This window comes from Saccoglossus kowalevskii, chromosome 4, assembly GCF_978046115.1.
Source record: "Saccoglossus kowalevskii chromosome 4, keSacKowa6.1, whole genome shotgun sequence".
NCBI classification, from domain to species: Eukaryota; Metazoa; Hemichordata; class Enteropneusta; family Harrimaniidae; genus Saccoglossus; species Saccoglossus kowalevskii.
In genome coordinates this window covers 34226218-34241549 of record NC_140644.1, presented here as the reverse complement: position 1 = coordinate 34241549, position 15332 = coordinate 34226218, and the positions used below count along the sequence as shown (strand labels likewise).

Here is a 15332-nt window from a genome sequence, read left to right as displayed (position 1 = left end):
CAAATCCCAATGGTGTGTTGCAGTAAATTTAATTGTTTTTTGGCATAAAGTTAGATTCATTTTGGGGATATAAAAACTATCAGCCATTGCTAGACGTGTTGCATAATTGTGGGGTATTGGGTCCAGATAATGATTTATTGTATGTGCAAAACGACAATTTTTTAGATCAAAAACAAATAGACATGTTTGAAGTTTACATAACTTGTAAACATCTAATATTCCAAGTTTTTAAAGAAGGGGGCAGTGTGAGCATGAATGTCGGAGAATGTGATGAGACGAACGGCTTTTTTTCTGGAGGCGCAAGATTGGTTCAAGGAAAGACGAGTATATGTTTCCCCAAATCTCTAAACAGTAAGGAATATGGGGAAGTATTAAGGAATTATACAGAAGAAGAAGAATTGACCTTGGAACATAATGCCGAATCCGTGAGATAATACCCACTTTCCTGGGGATTAGTCTGGTTAGTAAATCTATATGAGGTTTCCACGGTAAATTACAGTCAAATGTCACGCCTAAATACCGTGTGAAACAAACTCCCTCTATTAGTGACCCATTAATGACCAAACTGCCCTCTGTAGTAACTGTTCTTTGTGGTGACTTTATAATAATGTAGTTTGTTTTCTGTGTGTTAATAGTTAGTTGGTTAGCATTACACCATTCACAGACTTTCTGTGTGTTAATAGTAAGTTGGTTAGCATTACACCATTCACAGACTTTCTGTGTGTTAATAGTTAGTTGGTTAGCATTACACCATTCACAGACTTTCTGTGTGTTAATAGTTAGTTGGTTAGCATTACACCATTCACAGACTTTCTGTGTGTTAATAGTTAGTTGGTTAGCATTACACCATTCACAGACTTTCTGTGTGTTAATTGTTAGTTGGTTAGCATTACACCATTCACAGACTTTCTGTGTGTTAATAGTAAGTTGGTTAGCATTACACCATTCACAGACTTTCTGGAATTCGTCATTAATGTCAGAGAAATAGATTGTGTTGTCTTTGACAAATTTAAACAGAGTTGTGTCGTCTGCAAAAAGACGAAAATCGAAAACATCGCTGAAATTTATAATATCATTGATATAAACTAAAAATAAAATAGGGCCTAAAATCGATCCTTGTGGAAAATCAACACTTTATTTCGTTGAAAGAAGATAGTGTGTTATCATTATTGACTGATTGTTGTCGGCTGAAAAGGTAGTTTTCAAACCATAATGTTCAAGTTTGTGGAGTAAGATTTTGTGATTAATTGTATCAAATGCTTTTTTTCAGGATGATAAAAATTCCGAAAGTAATGCAGCCAGTGTCCATGTTATCTGCGATGTTGGTGACCAGGTCAGCTAGGGCGAGTTTAGTGTTATGTTTTTTGCGAAAACCGAATTGCGTGTTTGAAAGTATGTGATTTTTTTCAAGGAAACTTATGAATTGTTTATTCACAATCGATTCAAATATTTTGCTAAAGATTGGTAGGATTGAAATAGGGCGATAGTTACTGACCTCTGTTGGAGTACTTTTTTTTGTAAATGGGTGTAATCTTAGCAATTTTTAAGTCATCAGGAAAAACACCTTGAGTTAACAAACAATTAATAATGTGAGCAATGGGTCGGGCAATAATGTTAGCTGAATGAATTAATGTTTTAGGGTGTATTTCGTCATGTCCTGCTGATTTATTGGGATTATGAAATTTGATTTGATTGAAAACTTCGGACTCACTAACTGGGTGGAAAAAGAACGAGTTAATTTGACTCCCGGTGAGATATTGTCGAAAATAACACGTGTTCGTTATACTAGCGGCAAGGTTCGGGCCAATATTTGTGAAATATTTATTAAATTCTTCACCGATATCAAAACTTTTCGTTAAAGGTTTGTCGTTGGATGAATTTAATTCATGGGGGGGGGGGCTGACTTTGTTTTTGTTTTATTTAGGACCTCATTCATAACCTGCCATGTTTTATTTGTGTTCAAGCGGGTAACAACAAATTTAAAAAATAATTTGTGTTTTGTGCTGATTGATTTCAATAGTCCTCTAGTTAGCCAAGGTTTTTTAGAGTATTTGTTTCCCAACTTTTTTCCGTTCAAGATGCTTCATAGAAACAATATTAAATTTAACATAAAATTCTGGATAGGCAGTATTCGGATCAGAGCAGTCATAAACAGATCGCCATGAAGTAGTGCTTAAATCGGCCAAGAAGGCTTCTGAATTAAAGTTTTGGAAGTCGTATTTGTAAATATCGTTTTTTTTGTCTGAAAACATATATAAATTTTTAAGGATACCAAAAATTGAATAATGATCACTAATGCCCGTTAGGATCATGCCACTTTCAATAAAGTGATCAGTGATATTTGTTACTAAAGCATTTTGCTCTAGAACATAGAGCGTAGAGCACTGAATGAATATATGAATGGAAGTCAATGTATTGATAGGTGTTTTATTTTTACGGACCTATTTTCATTCACTAACGGCTATTCCTTTTCAGGAACCTGAGTTAAGATCCACAGTCACAAAACAAATTATCAGAAGTGACAAACAGTGCGTAGAACTGTTGCCTTGTAAACAAATTCAAAATTGTATCACATTAACCACTCACCTTTGCAGGTGTTCCACCAAGACCATTGGTATCACCGTCACTAGCTGTCCCTGTGGTCCATGTTATATTCCCATAATTAAATAAAGTAAACGAATGTCGTCCATTTGTTATCAGCACTGCTTGAAAAGTGTTTCTCTACAGAATTCAACATGGATTTTGTCATAAAGTCAATATGTATTTGCGTTCTAGTTGATATATTCGAATTTTAAAGACTTTTAACATCACGGCTTTGAATATAAATGTATTAAATTTACATATAATACTAACGGTTTATTTGATTCAGAAACAAAATCATCAATATATCACTATACTATAAATTAATAGCCCCACAAAATTTCCTCATCATATAAGGCGAACTAAATCAGCCAGACAAATAATCGTTCAATCACACACACAGTAATTCTGATCAACAAAAAATATAATACAGATAACTTACGGATTGGCTTTCATATCCTCCGTAGAAACTAACATCGTCCCATGTTGCTACTAACATCCATATTGATTTGAAGTGGGGTTGGTCTATTGTATTTGTGATTACATCGCGAGTAGCTCTTGCAAGTAGTCTTTCATCTGTCGTTTGTCGCCAGAACACATTTCCTCCATTTCGTGTGTCAACATCTGCCCAAAACGGTGCGACAACACGCCAGGTATCGCCCAAAGGAAATGGGTGCGGGGTATACTCTTCTATTCCCATTATAAAGGAAATGATACCATTGGTGTTTATCTAATGAATGAATAATGTAATGGCAAAGTTACGTTAATGCCTTGCTCCGTGACACTAATTTGAGGGGATTATTGGTACATACTTGATGCTCGCGCTTGTTTTTATTCGATGCCGATCCACGGTTCTCTGCCTCGGGGTTGTATGAAAACAATCCTGATTCCTATAGTGAAAAAGATCAGGTGACTTGACCTGAAAGGGTAACTACAGGCCTTTTGGCATTTCCATTGTCTCCTCTAAGATTTTAGAAACTATTATCTTAAACAGAATTCGTGGTTTCCTGAACACAGAAATTTGGGTTTAAACCTGGACACTCTACGGATATGTGCATTTATGCTATGAAAGAAATTATTAACTATTATCATTCGTATAATAGCCTTTTATATGCATCCTTTGTTGATTCCACCAAGGCATTTGACCGTGTCAACCATTGGTCCCTGTTCAAAAAGTTGTTTAACAGGGGTCTACCTGGTTAAATTATTCGCATTTTATTTGTTTGGTATCGTACTCAGCTGTTTACTGTTCGCTGGGGAAATTGCCATATGCTGAAATATTACCTTTGTGGTAGAAAAATAACACTAGATATCAGTAAATATTGGGCATAACTATAAAACAATGTGCGGAATTAGTCTTAACTAGAGAACTTGTGGTGGACTGGCTACTCAGGCTCTTGGTGTTTATTGTTTTATTAAGGTGAGTGTCCAGATGAGTTTCTTACTGACTCATTCAACAATTTTTTTACCTATAGCAGCAAGCTTTTAGAGATCGGATAAAACCTTATAAGAAACTAGTAAATTTAAACAATTGATTATGAACATGTGCAAACAACTACACAAGTGTAATAAGAACATGTATAGGTAACAGCGCACGTGAGGGCATCGTCTGAAACAACTCCAATGTCATGTGGTGTTACACTGTATGCTTCAATTTAATTTAATGTAGTAATATGCCTAGTGTTTGAACAGAGGTAAATGCAAAATTAATGGTTCAATAATACAATGTTAAATTTTATCGAAAATCAAAAACAATTTCGAAACAGAAATGTAATCGAAACGTAAAAAAAACAATAAGATCCAGCGGACATAGAAGGATAAGGAAAAAGGAATAAGAAGCATAAGCAATAAGCATGTGGGCGGCACATGCATCGTGATAGCGATGGTACTACAATGATCGCTCTGTCCCATGTTCTTACACTATTTAGTGAAAAGTATAATAAAACAAGGATAAACCGTAGATGTCTTATGATATAAAAGGTTTTATATCGAGCACGTGACAGTTATGACTTTGAATAAATAATCTGACTAAAACTAGTAGTGATAAATATGTTTTATAACGTACTCTAATTTTTGATCTACTTCGTGTCTTTTACTGGATTTTGGAATAAATCATGTTCAGAATTAATTCATGAATGAATCCTAATGCAACATCAACAATACCGTCAAATAACAAATACGAAAATATAGAGTAATGTAAGCACCGAGATTTTTTAAAGTAGTATAGCGTCACCAGTCTGAATATACACTTACAAGTATATGAAAGTATTCCCTTGGCTATATGTATCGGAAATACAACTAGCCGAGCTTGATGTCTATTTAGGATTCTGCCTGCAAATAATTTAGCCAATCATAGTACGTTAATTTTAGCCAAAAACCAACCTCATTAATAGTTATTTACCTATCAGCTCGTCCCCCTATTACCCAATCATGTACCAGGCCAAAGTCACTTTCCGCCAAAATGCAAGGAATGTAAACTTGTGTATATAAGTGGGTGCTTTGACACACCACGGCAGGAGTTTCAATAAAGTCATCTGTTATAGTGTACACCAGTTCGTCTCTTGTTATCCACCCCTGAACCTTATACACAATATGAGCAATCACAGTGGTGATTGCTGCCCGAATTTTATTTTGATTTTGCGCGTGTATTTCCTTGTTTTTTCTGGGTTTTGGGTTGGTTGGTGGTTCGTCGTCCGGGAGAAATGTGTGACGCTGTCTGGGTTGAATTCGGAGTATGTTGCTTAGATTTGAGAGTACCTTCTGGGAATCGCATAGGTGATATTTGAACTGCTCAACAATTATTTACGCAAGTCACTGTATGTTGTTTTCATCACTTTATAATATGACACACATCCAGAGTTGCACGTTCCGAGGCCTAATGTACATCAACGCAAAGTGGTGAGCCATACTGAATTCACTCGGTCTTCGAACCAACTCTCTCGTTGTCCTCTACTCAACTTGACTACTCTAACCCTGACTATTTAGTAACTAACTGTCTAACCGTCCTAACTCGTAAAGTTGCATTGTGGGATGTATCGTGTTACCTTGAGATCACTACGCTCTCTTGCGTAATCATGCGAAATGGGGTGCGCCCGCAGCGACTGAGTTAAATACAATTCGGGCCGCAATCACCACTGTGAGCCAAGGGAATACTTTCATATACTTTTAAGTGTATTTCAGACTGGTGACAATAGCGTAAAATGTATGGACGAAAGAACGACATTCGCAAAGGGTGGGTGTCAAGACATTAATATATGAATGGTTTGGCAGATTTCAAGTCAAATAAAAATCAAACGTGTTCTTTTCTAAGATATCAATTATTTTCATCACAAAGTGCCTTGGTATTATCTAATATAATTCGCACTAGTATAGCACGTATACGATAAAGGTCGTATATAAACTTATAATCGAATCAACATATGTGACGTACGATACTATTCATAGAGTAATTTGGGCATTGTTTACAAAGTAAGTACAGTGTAAGAAAATATTTATGTATGATTAGCGCATTGCTCTATGTTATGTAAACCTTACCCATAAAGAATCATGGAACGTTTCAAAAAACGGGAACGGGATCGATATAAACTGTTCACCAGAGCTTCCATCATCATTAATTGGATTTGTTTCATCACCAATCTCCGGTCCATATGGGTAGAATATTTCTGTAAATTCAGTTGAGAGTGAAAGCTTAATATGTGCATGTAATGATATTGCATACGACGACGGACATCGAATGACAAATCACGCAGCCCGAGGAGCACTGACGGGCAACCTATGAATACGAAAATGTTTTCTGTACTACAAAGGTTGTACCTATGTAATTAATAATTGGATTAAATTAAGTTAAGCCGCAGTCTCTCTATCCCCGGTCTGGAAACGACTAGCGTTTTTTTGTCTCGATCCGCGGTGCGGGTAAACAAACCGTTCACACCCGGGCCGAGGGAGTAAGGACGTCAGACAGATTACAATACCGTCAAAATATTCATTAAAATCGGAAAATTTACCGTCATGCAAAGCAATACCTCATTGTATGACTTCACTTTGACTTCAAATTCGGGCAACCACAACGTAAACAAACATGTAAACAAAATTATCACTATGAAATTTGATTTTTTTTAACGGTGATGCGCATCAAAACCAGCCTACCAGCTCATAAACATCCAGTTCCTACAAAGTAAAGATTAATATCGGGAATTATATTCATCTTCTAGTTTTAATAGGGGAAAAACTTCGCGTGCCAACATGCTGACATCGCTAAACAAATCTTGTCAAAATGGCGTCGTTCATGTTAACGTGATCGATCGATAAACCTGTGATATATCTGATTCCTGGGGGTTCATAACAGTTCAAGTCAACTATACAACAACTAATGACTTTATTCTATGCAAAAGTATATAACAATGCTTCAATGCTTGTATATAAATGATTTTTTTTAGCACAGAATTGATTACATTGTCATTTCAAAACGTTGCAATTTGCATTTAAGATCTAAAAAGCATCCATAAAAGTCACTCAATTTAACATTAATAAAATGCGGTGTGACAAATAACATATCAGCCCACCAATTTTTAATGATATGTTTCGATCATAAAATGTCAAATTTGAAGACAAATATTGGTTTCGCGCCGAGAAGTATGGTAAATAAAATAGAGTTCATTTCAATCACCCCAAAATCAAAAACGACACAAATCTGGGAAAAAGTATGAAAATTTGTTGCGAAAATGTGTCGCTGCTGGTATAATAGATGAATTGGAGAACTACTCGCCGGCAAAATATGACCTTATACAGATATCCTGATTATAAAATTATGTAAAAAAGCACGAATTCTGGAATAAACAACTAAGTTGTAAAAAAATACATAACACTGACGATGTAAAAGTAGTGGTCGGCTGCGTACTGATCACGTGACAATGCTTTTCCCAACCCCGCAATGCGCCTTTGCCAGGGAAGGAGGCCAATTTCCAGACCGGGGATAGAGGGACTGTGGTTAAGCAAAGAAGTCACCATGTGCAGTAGTTACACGGTGATTGTAACAATTTAATCTCATGTTTACGATTTGCCCATTGATCGAAAAAACTGTCAATTATCTGTTTAAACATTTCATCGCCAATGTTATTTAAAAAGTTACAAATGTGTAAATACTAGCTAAAACAAGGAAATGTCAATGTAAGGTTCACATATCGTGTGATTCACTAGTCCATGGCGTCATCAAAATTTCAAGATCATTGACACCAATTAGTAATGAATGGTTTTGAAGACAATGCCGTATTTTCACATCTCACTTATAAGGTTTACGATTTAACACTATGGTGTGGTAGATTCCCGTAAAAACTTTTTTATCGCAATGTTAACAGTTTTTTGTTCACTTACGTTGCCACTTGACGATCGACAAAGACCAAATTATAATTACAAACGTGGGAAAGCATCAGGCTATATAAGTAATGCACTTAAGTAAGCCGTATAGTTCCTAAAATAAACTATTGCCGTAGAAATGTATACTGGATCACTCAATATTACTGTACCACTAATTTGCTATAGCCCTGATATAGAAACATTGTAAAGGATAAGTGTATTATAATCTGTTTGGGTGTGTTCACCTTTCACATCGTCTAACATTACCACTTTATATGTATTATTATTATATTTATAATAACTTACCGTATTCTTTAGAGCAAGGGTTGTACTCGGAAATAGACGGATTATATGACTGACCATATGAGAAGAATACCTTGCAGTTTGTCCTCATTCTCTTCTCTGTTGCTATGACGATAATGAATACCATTATTAGCAATGATATTAATATATACAATTCTTTTCCTGTAAATAATATAACACGATAATATAGGAACACAATAATACCATCTTACCGACGGTACCTAAATGTTCAGAATTCCAGACATTTTCGTTGTCTAAATAAACTACCGCAACCTTAGTCCATGAACTATTCGGATCATTAATCAGATGTTTCACATCATCAGTAAGAGTTTTACCCACAGCGGCATCTACAAGTGATGTTTTCACGTCTAGAGAGTACATGCTAAACATTGGTATTTCATTCTGGACGCGTTCAATGTGTCTGGGAAGATTAATCACCTATCAAAAACAGTAAATACACATTAATCTCCTACTCATTGTTTCCGGCATTGTGTTGTTTGTTAATTAATAAACAAGATAATTATGATTAATGTACCAATTTCATATTTTTTTAGAACAGGTTGCATTCGGGAAAAGATAAATATCTTGGATCTTAGTGAAAGAGACCTGTTGCCATGAAATATGAGATTTTAGATAGATCCTTCTCCAGTGTACAATCACCCAACAAATTTTGACGATTTTTGATGAGCTAGAACCACAGTCCCTCTATCCCCGGTCTAGAAACGGTCATTGTATTAGGTGTGAATTGGTCTCCTTCCCTGGCAAAGGCGCATTGCGGGTGTGGGCAAAGCATTGTCACGTGATCAGTACGTGATTTTACATCGTCAGTGTTATGTATTTTTTTTACAACTTAGTTGTTTATTCCAGAATTCGTACTTTTTCACATAATTTTTTAATCAGGATATCTGTATAAGGTCATATTTTAGCCGGCGAGTAGTTCTTTAATTCATCTATTTTACCAGCAGCGACACATTTTCGCAACAAATTTTCATACCTTTACCCAGATATTTGTCGTTTTTGATTTTGGGGTGATTGAAATTAATTCAATTTTATTTACCATACTTCTCAGCGCGAAACCAATATTTGTCTTCAAATTTGACATTTTATGATCGAAACATATCATTAAAAATTGGTGGGCTGATTTGTTATTTGTCACACCGCATTTTATTAATGTTAAATTGAGCGACTTTTATGGATGCTTTTTAGATCGTAAATGCAAATGGCGACGTTTTGAAATGACAATGTACTCAATTCTGTGCTAAAAAAAATCATTTATATACAAACATTGAAGCATTGTTATATACTTTTGCATAGAATAAAGTCATTAGTTGTTGTATAGTTGACTTGAACTGTTATGAACCCCCCCAATAATCAGAAATATCACAGGTTTTTCGATCGACTACGTTAACATGAACGACGCCATTTTGACAAGATTTGTTTAGCGATGTCAGCATGTTGGCACGCGAAGTTTTTTTCCTTATTAAAACGAGAAAATGAACATAATTCCCGATATTAATCTTTGAACTGCAGGAACTGGATGTTTATGAGTTTGTAGGCTGGTTGTGATGCGTATCAGGGTTCCAAAAACCCAAATTTCATAGTGATAATTTTGTTTACATGTTTGTTTACGTTGTGGTTGCCCGAATTTGAAGTCAAAGTGAAGTCATACAATGAGGTATCGCTTTGCATGACGGTAAATTTTGAAGGTATTGTAATCTGTCTGACTTCCTGACTCCCTCCGCCCGCGTGTGAACGGTTTGTTTTCCCGCACTGCGGTTCGAGACAAAAGAACGTTAGTCGTTTCCAGACCGGGGATAGAGGGACTGTGCTAGAACCAATCAATTGAATTTTTTAGACGAGCCTGACCCGGTAGCCATGGTAATGCGAATCTTTAGATATCTGTATCTATTGCCAGATTGGATCGGATTATTGGATTGGATTACTTTGTAGCTGTGGTTGGGGCTTGCAAAGTACCGTACTGTTCTGATTGTGTTGCAGATATTTAGTAGGGACAGTTTCAGTCAGAAACACATTTTACACATTTAGTTGCTTTAATACAGATACTTTGTCCGTATTAGTAAAAGGCTGTGTCAAACGACTCCGTTTACTAACCCCGTTGAACACAGTAATAATCAGAACGAGGTTGTTTATTTAAAGTATACAACTTGAATTGAACAGTTCCATGTTTCTAATTACTCTATTGACTGAACCGAGTAGGTGATATTTGATGGCATTCAAGGAGTGGTATAATACATACACGTATAACGTGTGATGTGCCCATCAGGTCACCTTTGTCACTCAGCTTATCGGCCCATTGTTCACATACACTATACATTGACCACAATCACTAAAGGATATGTAAAGAACTTCACCAGAAATCGGACCAAAGTACGATTACTAAACGTATTTTGTAATATTGGATTTTGTATAGAAGGTTGGTTCTTGAAATAAGGAAGCGATGCGAGTCGGCAGTACGTTAGATGACAACAGGTTTATTACACTCTACATACATATGACATTGACATTGACACGATACAGCAAACTTGGAACATGGAACTGCCCGGGATATGTCCCGGTGGCCGGGTAAAGGAAACGATAGCTGATTAGGCAAAATTAACTATAGCGGATTGGCTGACTGGTATGCTGTCAGAATGGGCCATTCCAGTTTATATCTGCACCCCCCTGTTGATGAGTTTGTGTGTTTACTTCATACAGGGTATAATTTCCATGGGTGTATAAGTCATACAAAGTTTTATTTCCAAATCATCATTCACCATACAGTAATGGAAATCCAAAACTATAGGTCCTACTTATGGTGTTGATGAGTTCCTTTGTGACACCATACAGAGTAGGATTTCCAAATATAACTCCTATCATATGCTAATTTACCAAGTTCAACATTTTATATCTGATAATGGAAATCCAAACTAGCCCTGATTCATGGTGTTGATGAGCTCATTCGTCCCACCATCATTATCTAATTTCAGAAATAACTATTTCATACTGGCCCAATACAGTAAGAATTCCAAGTTTTTTTAGTCATACAGTGTTGGAAATCCAACCTCATCAACCGGTATGTGGTGAGATAAACTAGGCCATATTTAATTTAGTAGCCATAACTGCCCGAATTTCCAGACTTTTTTTCCACACTCGTCTGAATTTCCAAATTCTGTTTCTCCATATACATTTGGAATTTCGGGGTATTTTCCCCATCATACAGTGCTGGAAATCCGACCTCATCAACAGGGGGGTGCAGATATAAACTGGAATGGCCCAATCCCAAATCTGCACCAAGCTCGATGCTAAAACAATCTCCGACAGATTTATGAATTCACCGAAACATTTCTGGAAATAAATTTAAATAATTAAACAAAAAGGTGTTTCTTACTTACCCTGAAGAGTGTATCGATTTCTAAGTCGGAAAGACTTCGTAATCTGTAGAGGACATTGTAATAATTTACTCCTGGCAACGCAAACTCAAACTCATCTCTCTGTGTCATGTCAAACCCAATTCCTATTACAAAATTGACTGTAGTATTAATGCGGTCTTCGTTGTTGACAACAAATTGGAAGATATGCTCAAACTCCTCGTTTGTTAAATCACCTGAAAGAAAAATTGGTTATGTCTCACATTTTAACATACATTATACTCAAGTATGTTTTATGAACCCCCTCCCCCCCCCCACAGTCTAAATAACTCAAATGCGTTCTTGTTTTGAAAGGATTAGGTTTATTTGATATTTTTTTTTATTTCCAATAAACTATGTTAGAACTGTGCTCGATTGTAAGAAATTTCGTACACCAGTTTGCGTAGAAGACTGATGAGAAATGTGACAACTGCCTGGACGTCGGATTTCGTACACCAGCTTGTGGAGTAGACTGATGAGAAATGTGACAATTTACTGGACGTCGGATTTCGTACACCAGCTTGCGGAGAAGACTGGTGAGAAATGTGACAACTGCCTGGACGTCGGATTTCGTACACCAGCTTGTGGAGAAGACTGATGAGAAATGTGACAACTGCCTGGACGTCGGATTTCGTACACCAGCTTGTGGAGAAGACTGATGAGAAATGTGACAACTAACTGGACGTCGGATTTCGTACACCAGTTTGCGGAGAAGACTGATGAGAAATGTGACAACTGCCTGGACGTCGGATTTCGTACACCAGCTTGTGGAGAAGACTGATGAGAAATGTGACAATTTACTGGACGTCGGATTTCGTACACCAGCTTGCGGAGAAGACTGGTGAGAAATGTGACAACTAACTGGTCGTCGGATTTCGTACACCAGCTTGCGGAGAAGACTAGTGTGAAATGTGACAACTAACTGGACGTCGGAACAAAAAATTGTCACTTCATTTCTCACACATATTAACGGGGTTCAAATCCATAGATTAAACAAATAAGGATCAAACTGTTGCAACTTTTCAAGCAATAAATGATTTGCATGGAAAATCGTGCCAAATCCTATCATTTCAATGTAAATCTTATACAAAATGCACTGATGCCGAGAACAACGATGATATAACAACTTGGATGCAATTAACAATGCTTCTGCGTTTAAATCATCGGAAAATGCGACACGTCAATAAAAATAACCGATTAATCTAAATAAATAATCCGACAACTTTAAATCACTAAAGTAACATCAAAGTAACGAGATAATCCTAGCTAACGTAGCCTCGTCTCAATGAAGCAGCATAGTAATAAGCCTCGTCAAAAATTATCGCACCATTATCGTTGGCGCATAATAACTACTAGTAGTAGAGAGAAGTATTCACCCTCAGTTTAATGACGACCCCTGTGGAAAATGATATCGTTCAATATACACCCCGACACGTAGAATCGCATTGGCTAAGCGTTGCGATGAAAAAGTGTATTTGCATAATAATACTGTTGACTGGGGAATCCCCTTTGAAGCCTTGCGCATGACCGTCCTTGGGTTTATAAAGACTTGAGTATCGTATCGTAGACAACAAAATCCTATAAATATGCAGAAAGCATTTGGATTGACAATTTCGAAAAAACACGTTATCGTGTAGACTGTGTTTGTTTTAAAGTAACGATAAATGAGTAACGTGAATAACAACGGTAATAGCATATCTACTGTACTTGCTGTCAACAAAAAAATACACCATTGTAATAAATACATTATTAAATATAAATACGTATTTTGTTTTTTCCTAATTATTGTTTCCATTATTTTTAAAATGGTAACTGTTTCTTTACATTTTAGTATATCTGTGAAGTAACATATTTTTTTCGGAAGATAATTTAGAGAACATAGGAGCACATTCTCACGAAATCTAAATACGATTTGGCAAAAGCAATCTAAACGACGACAAATATTATTATAACCAACTTGGGATGGTTGTAGTTATGTTTGATAATCATGAATGACATTGAAGAAGTAATTACACCGTGTATCATGCGGAAACAAAAACGTCATACGAAAAAAACAAACACATGTTTTAACAAAGTATAATATGACAGTACATATTATAGCAAATGCCAAAGTTTTTTTTTAATTTTCTTTTTTGAAAAAAAAAAACACAAAAATGATCAAAAAGACTACTAGTGTACTGCCACCTTACAATGTCTATGAAAGCTAGTCAAATGCTTTATGTCAAACAAATGAAGTATGACCCGCGGAGTGATTACAGCATTGTCAGTAAATCGACCGAGACCGTCCTACATTACAAAGGTAATACAAAATGAAATAATAAAGTAACATGCACGAACACAATTTTTTCATAAACTTGTCGCATTATTTCAAAATACAGTCAAATTATTTACCCAGACAGCTATTTTTAGGAATTATGCGGCAATGGTCGAACATTCCTTCATAATACACATTACATTTTAGTTCAAATGGAAACAAATTTAACACGTGCGCCATATGCCATTATACAACTATCTCAGAACTTTTAAATGTTTCCCCAACAGGAGAAAAAGTTCTCGAAACAAAATGGCACCCGGAAACAAATAACCTACCTTGCATGGTCACTCCTTTTAAAGTCAGTGCATATAAGATACATACAACAAGAATCTTGGATAAAAAATACATATTTCGCTTCATTTCGTGGCGTCACTATAAATGATATTTTCGTCTGGCGTCACGGTGGATTGACAAAACGATGTGCTCTTTGACTTTAGTGATTGGGAACCATTGTGAGTGAAACCAAAACTGTTTACTTGCGTTACACGTCTGTGTATCGATGAAGTGTCCTTCCGCCAAGCGGTATTGCAGAACTATAGGGGCGGATGAATTTCTTTTTCCGGGACTCGTCTTCCCACACTGCGATGGAAATGAAGAGGTTTTTTTTCGACACAGGGTGTTGCATGACACATGGCACTTTACTTTACTTTACAACACCCGCCTCACTCAAGGAATGAGTTTATTTCATATATTTCCGAATGGACTTATTTAGGGCTTCAATTGTCATTCAGCGTCACGAAGGAAATGAATCTGATTTACGGGGTTTTGCTTGAATGGAGTTGAGTGCATAGTATCAGTTGTCAAATTACGTAAGTGTGTGGACGGACCAACGGATTGCACCTCGTTCTATAGTACGAGTTTTCACGCCCGAGAGCATTGATAGGTTTGTTCACTCTTGGCGCAAATAGCCATTCAATGCGCGATACGAATAAGAACGGTTTTGTGTATATTATAAAAAATATGTTTATTTTTGTTATACCCAATAATCAATTTATCAACAACATCGACAATATCTACTTGCAGCTACTTGACATATGCCTCTAATTCACAAAACAAAACTAAACTCTGATTTATGAAACAAAACAAAAGGGCGGTGATCGTCGCTCCACGCATGCGCGAGATATGGGTCTCATATATAAACAAAAATGGCGGACCAATGAGTACAAACTGATACGTTACCAAGCTTTAACTAGTTAGGTAACTTCCTTTGTGATTGGAGGATATCGAAGATTCACTGGCGGTACTTAGTTCACGTTGGTCCCAGGTCAAAACTCGTACTTGTGATTTCCTCTGGAAGAGCGCATTGGATTGTGGGAAAACCAACGTTTATCAACACAAATGCCGATTATGCGCGACACGTCGACTGCAGCATACTT

General features: G+C 36.4%; 1 protein-coding gene across 4 annotated transcripts in view; it reads right to left on the bottom strand.

The window, feature by feature from the left end:
• Positions 1–14430, bottom strand: part of LOC100371617 (protein mesh-like) — a 219881-nt gene extending 205451 nt beyond the window's left edge. For 3 of the 4 annotated variants that reach the window (XR_014929109.1, XM_085498086.1, XM_085498087.1), the window contains exons 1-7: positions 14232–14430; positions 11628–11839; positions 8448–8673; positions 8239–8340; positions 6115–6242; positions 3023–3310; positions 2587–2721 (exon numbers count right to left, since the gene is read on the bottom strand). Coding sequence is in view for 3 of the 4 variants with exons in the window: in XM_085498086.1 (XP_085354212.1) it covers positions 2587–2721; positions 3023–3310; positions 6115–6242; positions 8239–8340; positions 8448–8673; positions 11628–11839; positions 14232–14316 (1176 nt within the window). In the remaining variant the exon portion in view is untranslated. Of the gene's footprint in view, positions 1–2586; positions 2722–3022; positions 3311–6114; positions 6243–8238; positions 8341–8447; positions 8674–11627; positions 11840–14231 lie in introns of those variants that run through there. The other variant, XM_085498088.1, reaches the window with a different exon arrangement.
• Between the last annotated feature and the right edge of the window lie 902 nt (positions 14431–15332).